Below are 19,587 nucleotides of genomic sequence, written 5' to 3'. Positions count from 1 at the left end.
AGATTTCCAGGTTTGACAGAAAGATTAACGAGTTCAAGAATACACACCTGAAGAAGGCTGGAGGTTCGACGAAAACGTTGTGAAAATAAAACTTAAGATAAGAATAGGCATCAAAAGAATACTTATAATTCGAGATGTGTTATAATAAAACGATTTTCCATGCAGACGGGGGGGGGGAGATCAAAGCTCTAGATAACACAACACTGAGAGAATTCACTGAGTTTATGTACATGAGCAGCAACATAGGTTTCACAGAGAGAGATATCGAAATTCGCATCTCAAAAGCATGGGCTGCATTGGATAAGATACGGTCAGTGTGGACTTCAAGGCTAACTGACAAACTGAAAAGGTAGTTCTTCAGAGAAGTGTTGGGGTCTGTCCTTATTTACGGTGCTACAACCTGGACACTCACCAAGAGATTGGAAAGAAAGCTAGATGGCACATACAGCCATACGCTATGTACAGTGTTAAATACATCTTGGCAAGATCATCCCACGAAGCAGCAACTTTATGGCAATCTACCTGCCATATCTACTACAATCAGAGAGTGACATGTACAATTTGCAGGCTACTGCCAGAGGAGCAAGAACGAGCTGGTAAGAATATATTGCTGTGGACTCCATGGCATGGGCGCACGAGCATAGGATGACCTAGATCCACGTACATCTAGCAAATTGCACATGACGCCAACTGTGATCCTGAAGATCTGAGGTAGCTGATGGAAGACAGGGAAATCTGAAGAGAGAGAGAGAGAGAGAGAGAGAGAGAGAGAGAGAGAGAGAGAGAGTGGTTGGGGCAAGGAGACCAACCAGATAGATGTATAGAAAATAAAACTTGTATATGTTATATGTATCTAAATGCATTTTATTTTATCTTCATCATAAATGTGGTTCCTCAGACCATATTTTGAACCTTCTTCTTTAATGTGACTGCATGTTAGCACATATAAAGTTTGTTTACAGGAAAAAATAAAATTTCTTGCAAAATGAGTTGGCCTCTTCTAGGAATAAGGTAGCAAGGAAAAAAAAACGATATGAGTTAAAACAATAAAAAAAATATTAACACAAAAACATGTTTATATTCATTTGATATTTCGTTTCAATTATAAAACTTCTTCTCGGTATGAAATACTTATTTTGCTTCAAAAACGTTTATATATATAACGATTTGTAAAGCATACAAAAATAAATAAATAAATGGATGGTTGGTTAGTTGTTTTTGTTTTACGGCATATCAACCCTTTTCGGGTTATTTAATGACGAATCCAAAGATTTTGAAGAAAAAATTTTTAATAGAATATATTTGTTGTTTTCAAGTCGGTTTCTATTTAACCCATAGTTGGAACCCTAACAGGTACTACCACTCCGAGTCAGAGTGGACCTGGGAGCAATGGTAATTAAAAGGTGGCTTCACACTCCCCAAAGCCCGCAAGCTGGGGCCTCACCACTGGATATAGTTTAAGGTCATATCCAGGACCCCCATTGAGGGACTTTTACCATCTGCAGGGAGGCAGTCGGTGTATTTTAATGCCTCACCGACAGGGCCGAATAAATAAATGGAAGTGTATCTCTATTTCTACTATTATATAAAAGTCACTGTGTGTTTGTGTGTGTGTTCTTTCGTCATAAGTTCCGAAACGGCAAAACCTATCTGTTGCAATATTTTGGAGCTATAATGGGGGTATGATCCCACACAGTCGGACGATTCTATTTATAAACGAAGCTGCTAAGAACTGACGAATCAAATTAACTACGTTCTGCTACCAACCAATCAGAAACCAGAATTGCTTCATAAATATTAAACCTTTTCTGGAGCAATTTCACATGTTCTTTCCCGGGTTTCGACACGGTAAGGATATTTTGTTCTGTGGAACTGTCTACTACAAACAAGTCACCTACCAGGACTTGTGTGTAACAACGAACCATCTGAAACTGTTTCTGAAACTCAAAATGGCTTGCACTTCTAGACTATCTTTAGCAAATTTCAGACAAAACTAATTTACGTATGTCTGGCAGTGTTTTTAAATGTTTTATACAGAAATTCATTCGATAATTATTGAAAATCGAAAAAATCTCTTATAGGTAAAAAAGAAGAATCTTTACAGGGGAATATTTTACGTTACACCCGCCAAGGGAGATAATAAAATCTCAACAAATCATTCATTCTTAAAAAAAAAACATAGTTATTATAATCTGAAGATATAGCTTAGTGATAGAGCATTCGACTACAGATCGAAAGATCCCCGTTCAAGCCCAGATTTACTTCACAATCTTATTTTAATTTTTTCTTATCAATGAATTCAATTTACGATAAAAGAAGAGGTATCATTTAAAACCGCCACAAACCATTCCTTCATTTGCATATTTTAAAACTAAACATTAATCAGAAGTGATTTTTCAAGGGCATTCAGTGTCAAGCTCAAATATCAGCTGACGTGATAGTGTAAACAAACACACACAGAATTTGATGAACGACATTATAATTATTATGTTTTTATTTTTTGCGAATTAGTTCACCAGGCAAATTATTCCTCATAATATATAATAATCAACAGAGGATTGATTCTATAATAATTCATAGGCAATCTGCATTAAGCTTATTGCATGACCGGGTAACGCCGGGCTGCCAGTTAGTGATCTGCCTGCTATGGTTATTTCTATTTTAGCCATAGCTGGGACGTGGAGATAGTGAATTTAATAGTCAGTACTCAGCAAGTTGAGCTAGGACTAAAGAAACTGAAATCAGAAGAGAGTTGGTTTATAAGCAGGCTGGGATGCTCTATTATGCTTAGATGGGAAAATCAATTCTCTGGGTTCGGATTGCTTTCTAGTAGTGATGGGACGATTCTAATATTTTTTCCGATTACAATACAATTATGATTCCACACTAAATTCCCGATTCCAATCCAATTACTGATTCCGATTCTTATAAATCTCCAAATATTTAACTCTAGAGTTGAAATTTTTGCCACGATTACTGTAGAAACACATATTAAATTCTCGCAAACGTAAAAATACACTTGTAGGGTTGATCTATGCATTTTAGTCTTGCTGGTAGTTTAAAATAAATAAATATTTATTATTTTATTATTATTATCAGTAAAGGAAGATTTCGTTTTAAACCAAATTAAATTAAAAAAAAAAAGACAATTAAACGAAGCGTTTTTGGCATCAAGAAATAAGCACAATTTTTTCAATTCTGATACCCCAAAAAGTTTTAATTTTTCCGATTCCCGATTCTGAGTAATCATCCCAACATTAGTTTCTAGTTCATCAGTAGATACTCATTACTTCAAGTAAGACATTTCCTGTCAACCGTAGAAACATATTGCATAAAATGTTCCAATATTTATTATGTAAATATTTACTATGTAAATATTTCTTAATTCCAGCAAGAAGGTTCTAAAATAGATTATCCATTCATGAACTAGTAACCGATCAGAGCTAAGAGAATTGATTTTCCCATCTATAATATAAATCTCACCTATCTGTTTAAACTATGCATGTATGTATGTATGTCTTGCAAAAACTTTCGACAGAAGCGACGGATCCGAAAAATATCAGTATCATTTTGAAGCTCGACATCTCGAACGACAGATATAAAAAAAAAAAAATTGGGCCCAAAACATTAATTCCTTCACCCTAAACTCGTCCGTTTTGTACAAGGAGGGGTCATTTTTTTTTTTTTTTTTCACCCACATTTTAGCAAGTCATCGTCACCGTTGAATTGATTGTGGTTAATTTAATCGCTTTTGACTTCCGGTCACGTCATCGAGACATCGGCTAAGATAACAGATTTTCTTTCACTTTCTTTTCCGCCTTCGCGTCACGGGTTCGAGCCTGCCTGCCTACTATCACTTTTTTTGTTCAACACACCTCCAAACATTCGGGTAACGCCGGGCAATGCCGGGCAGCCAGACTAGTCTGAGCGTAATGGAACATTCCAGCATTTTTTTTTTTTTACAAGGTGGTCGCCTCTTATCAAGGCCCGGAAGCCACTCAGGGATAAGGGTTAATATAAGATTAGCATTGATACAAATCGATGTTGTAGTGTTCTTGGCAGCTTATTTGTTTGTAGCTCAACTGGTTATGTCGATGCCTCCGTTCAGTTTCAAGAAACAATGGACACCCGTGAAAGGGTTGCTGCACATGTAATTGTGAGGCAAGGATTATACGATCCCCAACCACACTTCTCCTGAATCGGTACTGTTTGAATCCAGTGGCAAAGAGAGGCCTAAGACTGACTGGAAACAATGCTGAGATAAGCAGAGAGCGCATACAGCACCTGGAATTTCCAAATGGTTGCTCATTTTAGTACTGACCAGGCTCAACGTTGCTTAACTTCAGTGATCTGAAGCGAAACGGTGTGTCAACGTGATTATGGCGTTATATAGTTGAGTATTAACTACTAAATTCAACAGCAGTCTTATTGCCGGTAAGTTTCAATTTGCTTCTTATATCTGTAAGAGTGTTTGGATTTAAACTCAGCTTAGCAAATTCCATAGTTGTCATCATCATTCATAACACACAAATACTTCATAAATACATCACAGAATTAACACAAAAAATACTCCATAAATTAATAATCATTTATTCAATAACTAGCACTATTCACCCGACGTTGCCCGGAAGATTCCTTAGGAAAAATAATTTTAAATATTGACATGTTTCTAAATTTTGGAGATGAGGATTGATAATTTGTACGAATTGGATTTTAATATCAACTTCCTGCTATAATGCAACTTCCTGAACACGTCAGCTTAGATTTCTAAATTTTAACTGCTAATGGAAAATTCCTTCTTATTTAATCTAGTTACAAAATAGAATTTTCTCTGGTGAAGAGCTCCCCACTCCCATATCTTATGAAGAAACAGACAACTGTTCTTTTTTGTTCTGTAATAAAGGAATAAAAAGGCTATTCGCCATGCATGGAGTATTGTTGTCACATTTGGGCTGGTGCATCTGCTACTAGTCTCTCGCTCCTAGATAGGGTTAAAAAAAATAAACTCCAACCTCTGTCTCATCGCCGAAATGTACCATCTCTGTGTCTATTCTACAAGTACTTTAATGGTGTGCTCGGATAACTCAAAGCACTAGCACCCCCTCGACATAAATATCCCCGACATACCAGAGAAGCAGCAAAATCCCACCCTTTCACTGTAGAGATCCCTAGATGCCGTAAAGCCTTCTACTCTAATAGCTTCTTCCCTCAAACTGCTAAACTTTGGAATTCTCTCCCAGATCTTGTTTCTCTGAAAGTACTGACATGCAGAAGTTCAAGTGTAATGTGAACAGATATCTTGCTACCCAACTCCCTATATAGTATCTCGGCAAATTTGGTCCTTATTAGTAGCCCCTTACGACTTAGTGTCACTGTGCCTTGTTTGGGATGAATAAACAGTAAAAAAATTTTTTTTTTAAAAAGACATAAATAATTACTGCGTTAAAAGGGTTAGGGTAGTTGTGTTATTTATTTGCTAAAAAATAAAAATTAAACAATAGCATTGTAGTTGTGTTTTTTCTCATAGCAATCGCTATTTTCGCCCCAGAGCTAACAAGATAGATAATCTTGGAAAAAAATTGTATAGGTAGAGGATCGTTGCTAACAAATGTTCTTAGATTTTGCCTTAGTTCAAATACATGGTTCTCTCCTTAAGGAAAACTCCTTTAAATAAACTCCTTGTACTAACTTTCACTCTAGGCATCAAATTTGTTATCAAACTAAAATTGTAAGAGTATCGGGGGAGCTGCCATTCAGACCATTCCCCTGTCATTATGTTCATGATAGGTGCTCGACTGAGCTCCAATCTTTGCTCTCCTCTATGTAAAACATTCACGACAAAACATTGCATAGTTACAAAAATTAACAAAAAATTTTCCTGTTTTTTTTTTAATCAAAAATGAAATGAATCTTCCAGGAATAAAGTTTCTTTCCAAGAGCATCTTATTCGTGGAACAAAATACTGCAAAGCTGCTTCCCAGCTTACTACAATATGGCCTCTGCAAGTCTAATGTAAACAAATATCCTTTTGGATAATCAATATGTTGCCTATTCCATCCACTATTTCCAATCTTCTTGCGACAGCAATCATTGTTCAACTAACAATCTTTATAGTTAAAAACAAAAAAATAAAATTCACAAGACTAAAATGCAAAGCAATATAGATACATATATCTAATTTATAAAACTCATTGTGTATGTGTGTGTGTGTGTGTGTGTTTTTTACAAGGTGGTCACCACTTATCAAGGCCCGATAGCCACTCAGGGATAAGGGTAATTGTAAGTACAGTACGTTAGTGTGGAGATTTAATAAAGTGGCGGTTCATCAGGAATTTGTTTATGTTGGACTTGAAGACATCCAGGTGGTAGTCAGGTGGGAAGCAGGCAGACGGAACAGAGTTTCACAGGCGTGCAGTTCTAAGAAAGAAGCTTTGTTCATGGAATCTACGTTTTGATTTAGGCATAGATAAGGAGTGGGGAAAGTTTTTGACAGTGGATTCAGCTAGACGGATGTTTTTCGTAAAAGATTGGCGAGGGAGGACCAGAGATTGGAGTTCAGACGAGCACTTGCCATGGAAATAACGATAAAACAAAGATAGGCTTGCAACGTCTCTTCTGTGGGAGATATGGCAGTAGTATTCCATCCTTGGACGTACTTGGCTTTTATATAGATAGAGAATTGCATCAGTAGTGAGATATCTTCTGGAGCGGTAGAAGGATCTCACCATCTTTCCAGTGACCTTGGCAACAAACTTGATGTACATGTTCCATTTCAGATCAGGAGTGAAGGTCAAGCCCAGAAGTTTGTCAAAACATGGGACTTCTCCTAGACGAGACCCATCCATTTCAATTGATGCCAGATTGGGATAAGAGCATTGATGATGTCAAGATAGGAGCTTGGTTTTAGATGCATTAAAGGTAACAAGCCACGTCTTCCCCCACTGAACCACGCGATCGAGATCAGAAGAGAGACAATCAGAGAGAGCTTTGTCATTTACAGCCTTTGATGTGTTGCCGTAGATGGTCGTGTCATCAGCATAGATGTCAATGAATGATTTAAGTATGTGTTTAGGGAGATCATTGATGTGTGTGTGTGCGCGTGTGTATATGTGTGTGTGTGTGTGTGTCTTCATTTTATCACAGTGCATTTCCTTTGTCACAGGTCACAGATCAGTGCAATGCAGGTCAGATGCTTGCATTTTTGTGGACCATTTTTTCTGTTTTTTTAGCCGGTAAAAATAACTGCTAAGAGGTCAAAACGGGGAAAAAATGGTACTTAGCAAGTGTTAATCGACTAAATGTATTATTTGTACATATGCATACATTATACCTTATACATTAAAGTTGGTTCATTTTTAACCATCTGACGATTGCTAAAACAGTAATGACTAACGCTGCAATGCTATATGTTTTGGTTTCGATTCTAGTTGATGGCAACGAAGTCATATATTTTTTTTTACTTTCGAAATCACTTCTATATATTGGGTACAATATAATATATAATAATCGATAGATAATTGACTCTATAATAATAGATATGAAATCTGCATAAATTAAAATATCATATTTAAGTGTATTTTATGACTGGACAACGCCGAGCGGATAGCCAGTATATATATATATATATATATATATATATATATATATATATATATATATATATATATACTAGCATTTCAGCCCGGCGTTGCCCGGGTGTTTGGATGTGTATGTTGAGCAAAAAAAAAAAAGCGGTAGTAGGAAGGCAGGCTCGAACCCGTACCGCAAAGGAGGAAAAAACGGGGTAAAACCTAACATTTATGCTGTTACGACCACCGGCAAACCGGAAGCGACATTTTTAAAATTAAGGCTAGACAATCTAAAGGAGAGAATAACTTTAAAAAATATAGGCGAAAAAAGTGACCTCCTCCTATAGAAAAGTGCCTAGTTGAAGGGAAAGATATTAATGATTTTAGCCAATTTTTCGATATTTGTCGTATGAAAGGTCGAACTTTAAAACGATACTGATCTTGGTAAAATCCGTCGCCTCTATTGAAAGTTTAAGGCAGACATGCAAACAGACATACATACATACATTTATCTATTGGTAACTAAAAATTTTCGACCCAAACTGATGAAAAAGCTTGCCCTATCTCTGAATACCTTTTATGTCAAATTTCAAATATTTAGACCAGAAATTGTCTGAGTAATTTGGAAGAGACCGCAGAGGTCAATTATTTTAAACTTTGACCCCTATTATGACCCCTTAATGTTTATTCTTTTGGGTTCAAATAAAGTTATTAAGTTAGATCAATGTCCAAGGAACCTATGTCTAAAATTTCAAGTGTTTAGAGCCCAAATTGTCGGAGGAGTTTGGTAGAGTTCTCAAAGGTCAAATCGTTGAATTTGACCCCTTAACAGCCAAAAACCGATCACATCGATTTTCCCAAATTTCAGTATTCTGCATATCAAATTTCGAGTCTGTACATTGACAGAATTATTGCATAGGGAAATGTACACAGACACACACACAGACACACAGACACGTTCACTTTTATACATATATATATATATATATATATATATATATATATAGATAGATAGATAGATAGATACATACATACATACATACATACATAAATATATATGGAAACAATTTTGTGTGTCCTGTAAACATTTTACGCAAATATTATGCAAGTATAAACCATGTAGAATATCTGCATGAATATAATTACACGTAATAGTTAACTAAAGATGACCATCCCATAAGAAAACCGAAAAAATCTAATAAGGAATTAATTAAAATGAATGTTTAAAAGAATATGCAAATTAGCTACATCTTTTGAAGATGAATGCAATTGCACGATCCATATATAATAAAATTGTATTTTCTTTTAAAATAAATAGAAAAGAGGGATTTTAATATGAATATCAATACACACAAAAAAAAAAACGAATTTATAGGAATATATATATATATATATATACATATATCTTGGCGTATATAGTATCTAAAGTACTTCAGTCTTCATGTCTCATTGAACAGCAGGGATAATTCCTGTTGGTTTCTGTTGCGATCCGTTTCTTCATTAAGCGGGCCAATGTTCAAACGTTCTGTTCGAGTGTAAAAAGAAATTCACCATAGTCGCAACCGTTTTCGACTTCCATGCGTCGTCTTCAGGCAAGTGATGAATTTGTTTCATTGAACAGCAGGGATAATTCCTTTTTTTCCTCTTGCAATCCGTTTGAACGTTCATCACTCGCCTGAAGACAACTCATGGAAATGAAAAATGAATCACAACAGAAACAAACAGGAATTTATCTATATATCTATAAAAGTAAACGTGTGTGTGTGTGTGTGTGTGGGCGTGTGTGTGTGTGTGTGTGTGTGTGTGTACATTTCCCTACGCAATAACTCTGCCAATTTTTAGTCTACAGACTCGAAATTTGATATACAGGGTACTGAGATTTGGGAAAATCGATGTGATTGGTTTTCGGCCAGAAATTTGGCGATTAATGGGTCAAAGTTCAACGATTTGACCTTTGAGAACCCTACCAAACTCCTCCGACAATTTTGGGTCTAAACACTTGAAATTTAGATATAGGTTCCTTGGACATGGATCTAACTTAATAATTTGAGTTGAGCCAAAAACAATAAATATTAAGGGGTCATAATAGGGATCAAACTTTAAAAAATTGACCGTTTTTTTGTTGTTTTTTGTTCAGCATACACCTCCAAACACCCGGGCAACGGCGGGCAAATATGCTAGTATATCTATAAAAGTGAAGGTGTCTGTCTGTCTGTTTTTCTGTGTGTCTGTGTACATTTCCCTACGCAATAACTCTGTCAAATTTTAGTCTACAGAGATTTGGGACGATCGATCTGATCGGTTTTCGGACAGAAATTTGGCTGTTAAGGGGTCAAAGTTCAACGATTTGACTTTTGAGAACCCTACCAAACTCCTCCGACAATTTTGGGTCTGAACACTTGAAATTTTAGATATACGTTCCTTAGACATGGATCTAACTTAATAACTTAATTTGAGCCCAAAACAATAAATATTAAGGAGTCATAATAGGGGTCAAACTTAAAAAAATTGATCTTTTTTTAATTTTTTTGTTTTTGCTCAGCATACACCTCCAAATACCCGAGCAATACCGGGCCGAAATGCTAGTTATCTATATATCTATAAAAGTGAACGTGTCTGTGTGTCTGTGTGTGTACATTTCCCTACGCAATAACTCTGTCAATTTTTAGTCTACATACTCGAAATTTGATATACAGGGTACTGAGATTTAGGAAAATCGATGTGATTGGTTTTCGGCCAGAAATTTTGCGATTAAGGGGTCAAAGTTCAACGATTTGACCTTTGAGAACTCTACCAAACTCCTCCGACAATTTTGGGACTAAACACTTGAAATTTTAGATATAGGTTCCTTGGACATGGATCTAACTTAATAATTTGAGTTGAGCCCCAAACAGTAAATATATAAGGAGTCATAATAGGGGTACAAGTTAAAGAAAACTGACCGCTTTTTTGTTTTTTTACTTTTTGCTCAACATACACCTCCAAATACCCGGCCAACGCTGGGCACCCATTGCTATTATATATATATATATATATATATATATATATATATACTAGCAAAAATACCCGTCATTGACTGGGTTCAAAAACAGCCTACAGAAAATGGACTCTGATTTATGAAAGTATTATAGGTTATGAAAAGGAAAGATTTGTAAAGAGATAGTTTCGAATTTGGGGATATCAAAACCAAAGCAAAATATGATGAAAGTAAAAATAAAATAGATAAAGCCCATAATTTATTATACCACATCTGTTCACACTGAAACACTTATCACAATATTCTTTGGATTTATATTAAAAAATCTTGTTAAACTTTGTGACATATTTCCATTCTATGGAGGTCAGGTGCGGACGAACACCCCATAATTTTATTATACCATATTTCTTCAAACTGAAACATAACTATCAAAGTATACTTACGCAGATAGATATGCAGAGTCTTTATTAAAGTTTGTGCCTATTTCCATTCTATGGAGGCCAGGCACGAACGCAGACCCACAATTTTATTATACCATCCCTATTTAAGTTAAAACATACTTATCAAAGTAGTATTATGTACACCTATATCAAAAACACTTTTAAACGTTTTTTTTTTTAATATTTTAATTTTTTATTTCCATACTTTGTGAACCAGGCGCGTACACAGACCCCACAATTTAAATGAACCACCGTTCTGTCAGATCAAACATACCCATTTCTGTGTCTCGATACATCTTCTATGATTATATGTAATCAGTTTTTTTAAAATAGTCAACCATATAGGAGCCTATTTGTGGCCACACACACATTCAGCTTTATATATATGATATATATATATGTATATATATATATATATATATATATATATATATATATATATATATATATATATATATATATATATATACACACATATTACATTATTATAATATTTTAAAATTTATATATTAGTGGAAAAGTTACTGGATTGTGTTACCATTTTCTTATTGCAAAAGTAAAAATTTCTAACGGTTTAACAACTGCCCTGTTTTTAAAATATCAAAAACAATTATATAATAAACAGCCAATGGTTCCGTTTTCTATTTCACAATCTAAGTTAAGGTTTATTATGTATTTTTTATTGTTATATAGTTGAATGTCATTTTATAATTGTCAATTTTCAATTGTTATTTCAGCTTATGCAAGTTCTATGTCTACGATACGTTGAACCCGAATTTTTTATATAAATATTCAAAGCTTGTTTTAGACTATATATATGTGTATATATATATATATATATATATATATATATATATATATATATATATATATATATATTCATACACTGAAACCCAGTTATAGGATTATAATTCGACAGAATGCACAAATCACAAACATGGAAATAAGGAAAAAAGAAAAATACATTAATTTGAAGCAAAGGAAATTAAGAGAGAGGCATTTTTTTTTTAATTTAAGTTTTTGGACTATTATCCTCATCCTCTAGTTGCTGTTGTTTTCACAACGTTTCGGCCAATTATTCCTCTGGTCTTCGTCAGGTAAATCGCGACGGGATAGGAATGTCGAATCCTCCAACTATACCCATAGCAATTGTTGCCTTCAATAGCTGTTGTCACCTTACCACGATTTGGTCAACTAATTCTTTGACTGGCTTTGGGTGGAATCGAAACCGCTACCACTAGACATTGCTTACGAGGAATTGTAGATATTCCACATCTCTATCCACTGCACCACGGGCCCCGAAGGGCAATCAAGGTTGGATTTTTTGGTCTTATAATAAATAAATAATTATGATTTATAATCCAATTGTTCTTTTAATTGTCGGGTCTGTACCGATTGTCGTAATATTGAATTAGTTTTTGGAATTATTTGGAAGGTGAGTAAATTGTATATATTTTTTTATTTAATCATTTGGACTATTATCCTAATTTTCTAATTGTTGTTTTCATTATTTTATTCAGTATTATGTCATAACTCAACGTTATGACATATAAGAATAAAGAATAAACCGGATTAATGAACAGAATTAATATTTATACATTGTATGCAGTGACGTGAGTAAAAGTCCAAAATTCACATAAATCAGTTAGGTTTTAAGGACCTCATGAAAATAAGAAAAATGAAGAAACAACTTCGAGTCGGCACCAGTTGATTTTTAACGCACGTTGGCATCCCAAAACACATAGATAATAAATCCGAGTTTTTTTTTCGTCAGAAGCTCAATTTTTCATATAGGGAAAGATTTATTTTACTTGGGGCTTTTGGAAGCTAGTTTATCCAATTCACACTAGTAGAGAATGTTCGTATGATAGAATGATCTACGAATAGTAGGGAAGTTGGTAAGCATGAAATTGGGTTACTTTTTTCATCTTGTCATCTTGGATGCTTTTCTCACAAGGTTTTGCCCAATGTAACCTCTGATCTTCTTATTATCAAACTCAGGAATCTTTCTGTTGAATTCAGGAATGGCAGAACAAAGTGGATTAAATAAAAAGCTTTGTTCTAAATTCCATAGAAATTCCTCCGGACTTGGAAATAGAGATTCCCAATTATGTCTGAAAATTTTAGATTAAGATTGATTATTCGTATTATTTGGATTCTTCAGACTACTGTTCTCATCTTGAGTGTTATTTTCACAACGTTTCGTCTTTATCTTGCCAAACTCGGAATTTTTCACAACGTTTCGTCTTTATCTGTCAGAATTCTGGAATTTTTCTGTTGGACGCAGAAATCTACATGGAATTTTGAACAGAACCTGACGGGGGTAGCATGCTCCAGATGCATCTGAAGAAGGTCGGAGCTGACATCAACCAAAACGTTGTGAAATTATCACTGAAAATGAGAACAGTAGTCTGAAGAATCTAAATAATACGAAAGATTCCCGAGTTCAACAAGATGCGCCTGAAAAAGGTTAGAGGTTACATTAACCAAAATGTTGTGGGAATAGCACTCAAAATGGATTTGTTTGAATAATCCATATCATTAATTCTCACCATAAAGAATTCTTGAAAAACTGTTGTAGCGATTTGCTGGTAAAGTAGATAGGGAGTTGGAAGTAGAAAAAGAGATCACGCATGGTAAGGGAGACGGTAAGGATGGGAGAGATTTCGAAGATAGCAGGGTGGCAATTGGAATCAGGTGGTGACTAAGATTGTGAGGACAACTTAATACATCACCCTTTCACATTCCATGTGTAATTATCAACATTGGACAATAATAGAGGAGTTTTGATTTGTTTTGTTTTTTACATAGGAATCACCCTTACTAAGACCTGAAAGCCACTCGAGGATAAGAGTTAATGGGTATACATCAGTCAATGGGATTATAGCATAGTAAACATTAGTGGAAATTTTGTAAATTGGATTCCTTGGGGGGACGGTTCATCAAGAACTTGTTTACTTTGGACTTGAAGACAACCATATTGCAATCAGCTGGAAAGCAGGCAAACGGAAGAGAGTTCCACAGGCGTGTAATTCTAAGAAAGAAGCTTTGTTCATGGAATCTGCGTTTCCGTTTAAGCACAGATAAAGAGTGAGGGAAATTATTAATAGTGGTTTTACCTAGACAAGTGTTTTTCGTGAAAGTTTGGCGAGTTAGATGATAAATCTATGAATGAATATGTAGTTCTAGGAAAAACACGAGTGTCATTCCAAAAGTAAGGTTTGTTTGTTTGTTTGTTTAACCAGCATATTGACCTTCTTTGAGTCATTTTAGTCTGTATATTGATTTAAAATTTTTCGGAGTTGATTTTCGCTGGGTACATTCAGGCAATATTTTTGTATAGTTTGTTATTTGATGACATTTATATTTTATGGTAAAGATTTGCTCTTTTAGGAAATTTACAATAATTTTTAGGGTTTTCTTTTTGGAAGAGTTCTTTTCAGTTTGTGGCCTTGTAGTAATGTTGACGAATTTGTGTGAGGTCATAGCATTCAAGTAAAAGGTGTTTCACTGTATAGGGTTCGTGACATGGAATACATTTGGGAGGTTCTTCAATTTTTAGTATGTAAAGTAAATTCTCCTATTTTTGTTTTTAACTCAAAAAGTTAAAGCGCTACGAAAACGAGAATGGTACCATAAAACGAGCGACTTTTTTGTGCTTCGGAATTTACTTTTCTACTTAGTCACTACCATTCTCAATGCACTTTTGCAATGAATTCAGTGACGCATCTCTTGCTTCTGACGCACGTCTATGACAGAGGTTGTTTTCTTAAAGTCTTGCGCAGTCAATATTTGCAACAAAAAGATATGAAACATTCAGGTCATGAATACATAAGTTTTGTTGGGATTATTTCACCAACAAGAAGAGGGGGGGTAAGAAAAGGAAGTAAGGGCCTGCAAGGAAATGGTTACGTTGCTTACAAGCAGTCTTTTCTTTCCTTGTAAAGGTAACAATTAACTGGTAACGTTTGCCGAATAACAGTTACGCGGCAATCAGTCTAAGAGACGCCAACCGCCTAGCAAGCTAGGTAACTAGCTTCTTAATTAATAACTAACCCGTAGTGAGACAACTCGTTTTATACATCCTAACTCTCAGTGGCGAGAATTCCAACGTGATTTCCAACGAGATTAGAATGTCTATTTAACTTAGTATGAAATAGACACCCAGTTTCTCCGTAACGGCAAAACAACAGTTCAGTGTCTTTTCTTCCCTCCGACCCACCCCCGGTAAGTCAAATCAATTTCAACTCTTACAGTTTAGCCATCATAACAGTGCAATTTGCAATCCCATTCGGGCGGAATAAAAGATAGGAGACATTACTTTTGGAACGCCGCTTGTATATCAAGACCTTTATAGGTCATAGAAAATCTATTTCATATGCTTCTAAAATTAAAAGTATTGATTGAATTTAAATGTATAAAGATTAGTAAATAATCTTTTGGGGTTTAAGCCTGTAAGTAGACATGTAGCCCTGGAAAGGTCTTTACTAATTACAAGTTTTAACAGTGCAGGATACAGCTTCTCACTGCTACGCACAACGGCGAAAGATAAATGTTCAATTAAGACTAGAACAAAGTGTTTACCTGTAAAAACACTTGGAACCTTTGACATAAAACTCTTCACCGTTCTGACAGGTACTCCAGTGTTTTCATCCTGCATTCGATCAAGAATGCCCTCCATCTGAAATGAAAATTTTTTAGAACGCATTTAGCATGATTATAGAGAAATAATGAAATGTAAAAAGACAGAACAAAACAGTTTTCAAACTATAAAACAGTTATACAAAAACGCAGGTTAAAATGAAAACTTCACAATTCTTTGACCCAACCCTAAAACGTTGTTCAAATAAAAGTAATCAACCAATAATTATTGCTGTGTATCGTAATATATATATATATATATATATATATATATATATATATATATATATATATATATATATATATATATTCGGGTGTTTCATTATTATTATTATTATTCATAACTATTAATTACATTATTTTTACCGGTTAACAATTTCATTTCAATTCCATTATGCATATTAAAATCAATTGTGTCTCATTTTTGCCGTTTGAATTAAACGCTTTTACGTTGCAACATTTAAAAAAAAAAAATAAATAAAATAAAAAAATAAAATAAAAAATAAAAAAATAAATAAAAAACTGCAATCGTCTTCCACAAACGGCTAAAATAATTCACGTGAACTTTTTCGAACACGATTGCTAGGAATGAACGCTGTCCACACTACAAATTTCCAGTTCTTTCAACGATTTTCTTTTTCTTTTTCTTTTTCATTTCGATACTTTTCTGTGACCAAGAGCGGAGGTCCGCTTGAAATATAAAAAATAACAATAAAAATATTAAATAAAAAAAGTAACATCGTTTTTCATACTTCAAAAAACCCTCATAACCTTTTAATAACTATATATATATATATATATATATATATATATATATATATATATATATATATATATATATATATAGAGAGAGAGAGAGAGAGAGAGAGAGAGAGAGAGAGAGATAGGGTGGGGAGAGAGAGAAAGAGAGAGAGGTTCAAAATGGCGTAATGTAAGCAGACTATAAGATATTCTCTTCCAATTTTCGGACTTTTTAATCATGTCCAAAGGCATTTTATTAACTTTTGGTGGATTTATTGTTGCTATTTTTTCTGAGTAGTTAAGGAAATAATAGATCCACTGATTGATATAATAATTAATTGAATGATTTTGGGCTACGAAACAGATACTGTCAAGAATTGTGAATGTCAAGTTAATTAAAGGAATAAATTATAAGATGGTGAACAGCATGAAATTTGGAAGATTGAATTTTGTCATTAATTCATTATATGCTCTCTAATTACATTGAGCTTCTTAAATAAGGATTGGTATATATAAAAAGAGAAATATAAGTGGATAAGCAGCAATGTGTTGCTACACAGTCATGAGCATGTTTCGGTCAGCTAGTTTTTAGTAACTAGAGACCTCATCAGGCGGTCCAGCTTATATGAAAACAAAGTTTGTAATGAAGCTTTCGGGTCATCTTCCGGTAAAAGTCATTAAGAAATAGAAACAAGGGACGAGGCTGAGCCGTGGGTAAATAAGATTACAGAGGGTGTAGGAATAAAGTAGACAGGGTGTGGGTAAGATGGAGACAGTGAAAGACAGAAAGATGTAATCTGTGTGTGTGCTTGTTACTCGTCTCAAATCCTAAATATGCTTGTATGTATCAGGTGAACTTTATTAGTATTTCGGAATATTCATGCAAAAGAAGTATTAGATTTAAAGACGGGTTATTCAGTCATAGAGTGCTCCTAACATGACCTGGATTCTGCCGTGGTCGGAGAGTATACTCCTCCCCTTCCCTACTGCCTATTCTCGCTACACCCCTGTAAAATTAATATAGGTTTGTCAAGCAGGGAGATTCGACGTTATCTGGGATTGAATGAAGATCAACGTATGTTCCACTCTCCCATACGCTTATTGTCACTGAAATCGATGACCATTTAGGAATACTAGGCACTATATGTATTCAGATAAGGAGGCTTATTATCCTTCAGACTCCAGGGAACACTACATCTGGTTGCGAGTAAGTGATCCCTGATAATCGTTCAAGTAAGAATTAGTGAATGAAATAATAATAATCTTAAATATATGTTCAACTGCAAAGGTTATCAAGAGATGTGGAGAGTACTGTAAATCTGGGGAGACTTGTTGTCACTTAAACCCTAGAAAACACAACAAGAGAAATCTTTGATGATGGCCTATGTGACTAGTTCTAGTGAATAAATAATAATAATAATAATAATAATAATAATAATAATAATAATAATATTTATAATATTATTATTATTATTATTATTATTATGATTATGATTATTATTATTATTATTATTATTATTATTATTGAAGCTTTTGTTTGTGCAGCACAAGAGCAGGCATTAGGAACACGATTGTTTAAAAAAGTGGTTCTAGGAGAGGAAGTTGCTGCAGAATGCCGGATTTGTGGTAAGACCTCAGAGTCAATTGCGCACCTTGCAGCAGGGTGTAGTGGACTGGTCGAGAGAGAGTAGAACAACAGACGATCGTATGGGACTCCGGATATATTGGGAGGTATGTAAGAGGGTAGAAGTGAAGTGTGTTGGAAAATGGGTTGAGGAGGTGCCTGATGAAGTGAGAACAAGGTAGAGGTATAGTGGGACAAAGGTGTGATAACGACCAAGCAATTGGAACATAACCGTCCGGATTTGGTCGTCATTGACAAGGTCTCAAAAAACTGACAGTTTGTAGACTTTTCAGTACCCTGGGACAGAAATGTGAGAGAAGGAGAAGGAGAAGTGGAGCAATTATGCACCATTGGCCTTGGAGATAAGGCATATACACGGGGTTAAAATACAAATAATCCCGGTCGTAGTTGGTACACTAGGAGTAGTATCAAGTCGCCTGGAAGGACAATTGAAAAAAAACTACAAATCTCCAATGTTTTAGGCGGCCTTCAGACCTCTGCAATTATAGGTACCAACAACATCCTTAGGAAAACCCTTGATGTTGTAAGCTCCTTGTTTGAAGCCGGGATTAAGGGAAATCCTCTTGAAATGAATCCCATCCCTTTCCAGAGAGACGTTCATAAACGAAATCAGAATTATTATTTTCGAATGCGTAAACCAACCTACATGAACTACAAATACTAATCAGTCACATGGAAGTTGCAACTTCTGTTACAAATAAAACATGGATGGAACATCACATAAACTTAATGCAATAATAAGCATGACAATATTTTATATATTATTTCATTATTGGAATTCTTTTTTAGATAAGTCATTTGTATTTTCTATTCAATGGACGTCTGGCATGAATGCAAATCATCGAATATTATTGTAACACCTTTCTTCACGATAAAACATGTTTATCTAAAGCATGAAAACAAAAAATCAGCAGAAAAATTCACATTTAATGGAGTGAATTAGCTCCCCCCTCCCCAAAAGAGGAAGTTTTTAAGGAATATCAAATTTACAGGCGGTTCTCATCCTCATATATATCCACATTAGTAGAGATGATGACGTTGTGATTTTGCAGTTCTTGTAGGGAGATATCGACCTCCTCTTAAACATATAGCGACTGGGTATTTTTTTGTTTTTACACAGTGATCACCACTTATCAAGGCCCGGAAGCCACTCAGGGATAAGGGTTATTGCAAGTACATTACGTTAGTGTGGAGATTTGATGAAGTGTTTACTTAAGGGGGCGGTTCATTAGGAATTTGTTAACATTGGACTTGAACACATCCAAGTTGTAGTCCGGTGGGAAGCAGGCAGACGGAACAGAGTTCCACAGGCGTGCAGTTCTAAGAAAAAAGCTTTGTTCATGGAATCCTCGTTTTGATTTAGGCACAGATATAGAGTGGGGGAAATTTTTTACAGTGGATTCAGCTAGATGGGTGTTTTTCGTGAAAGATTGGCGAGGGGGGACCAGAGATTGGAGTTTGTTTTATTTATTTGCAGACTATAATTCTCATCTTTTATAGATGTTGTTTAACGACGTTTCGACCAACTATTCTGGCCTACGTCAGGTTGTTAACCACGATGCTGAATCTTCAACT

General features: G+C 34.9%; 1 protein-coding gene across 7 annotated transcripts in view; it reads right to left on the bottom strand.

Moving 5' to 3' along the window:
• Window positions 1–19,587, bottom strand: part of LOC145294057 (regulator of G-protein signaling 7-like) — a 728,168-nt gene that overhangs the window by 430,978 nt on the left and 277,603 nt on the right. For all 7 annotated transcript variants that reach the window (XM_080141049.1, XM_080141054.1, XM_080141050.1 and 4 more), the window contains exon 2: window positions 15,570–15,666. In XM_080141049.1, the coding sequence (XP_079997175.1) occupies window positions 15,570–15,666 (97 nt within the window). The remainder of the gene's footprint in view (window positions 1–15,569; window positions 15,667–19,587) is intronic.

The sequence above is a fragment of the Euprymna scolopes genome, chromosome 15 (assembly GCF_053919585.1).
Source record: "Euprymna scolopes isolate OS-2025 chromosome 15, ASM5391958v1, whole genome shotgun sequence".
In the NCBI taxonomy this organism is placed as follows: domain Eukaryota; kingdom Metazoa; phylum Mollusca; class Cephalopoda; order Sepiida; family Sepiolidae; genus Euprymna; species Euprymna scolopes.
Note: the sequence above shows the minus strand (reverse complement) of the source record. Positions and strands in the feature narration are given on the sequence as shown.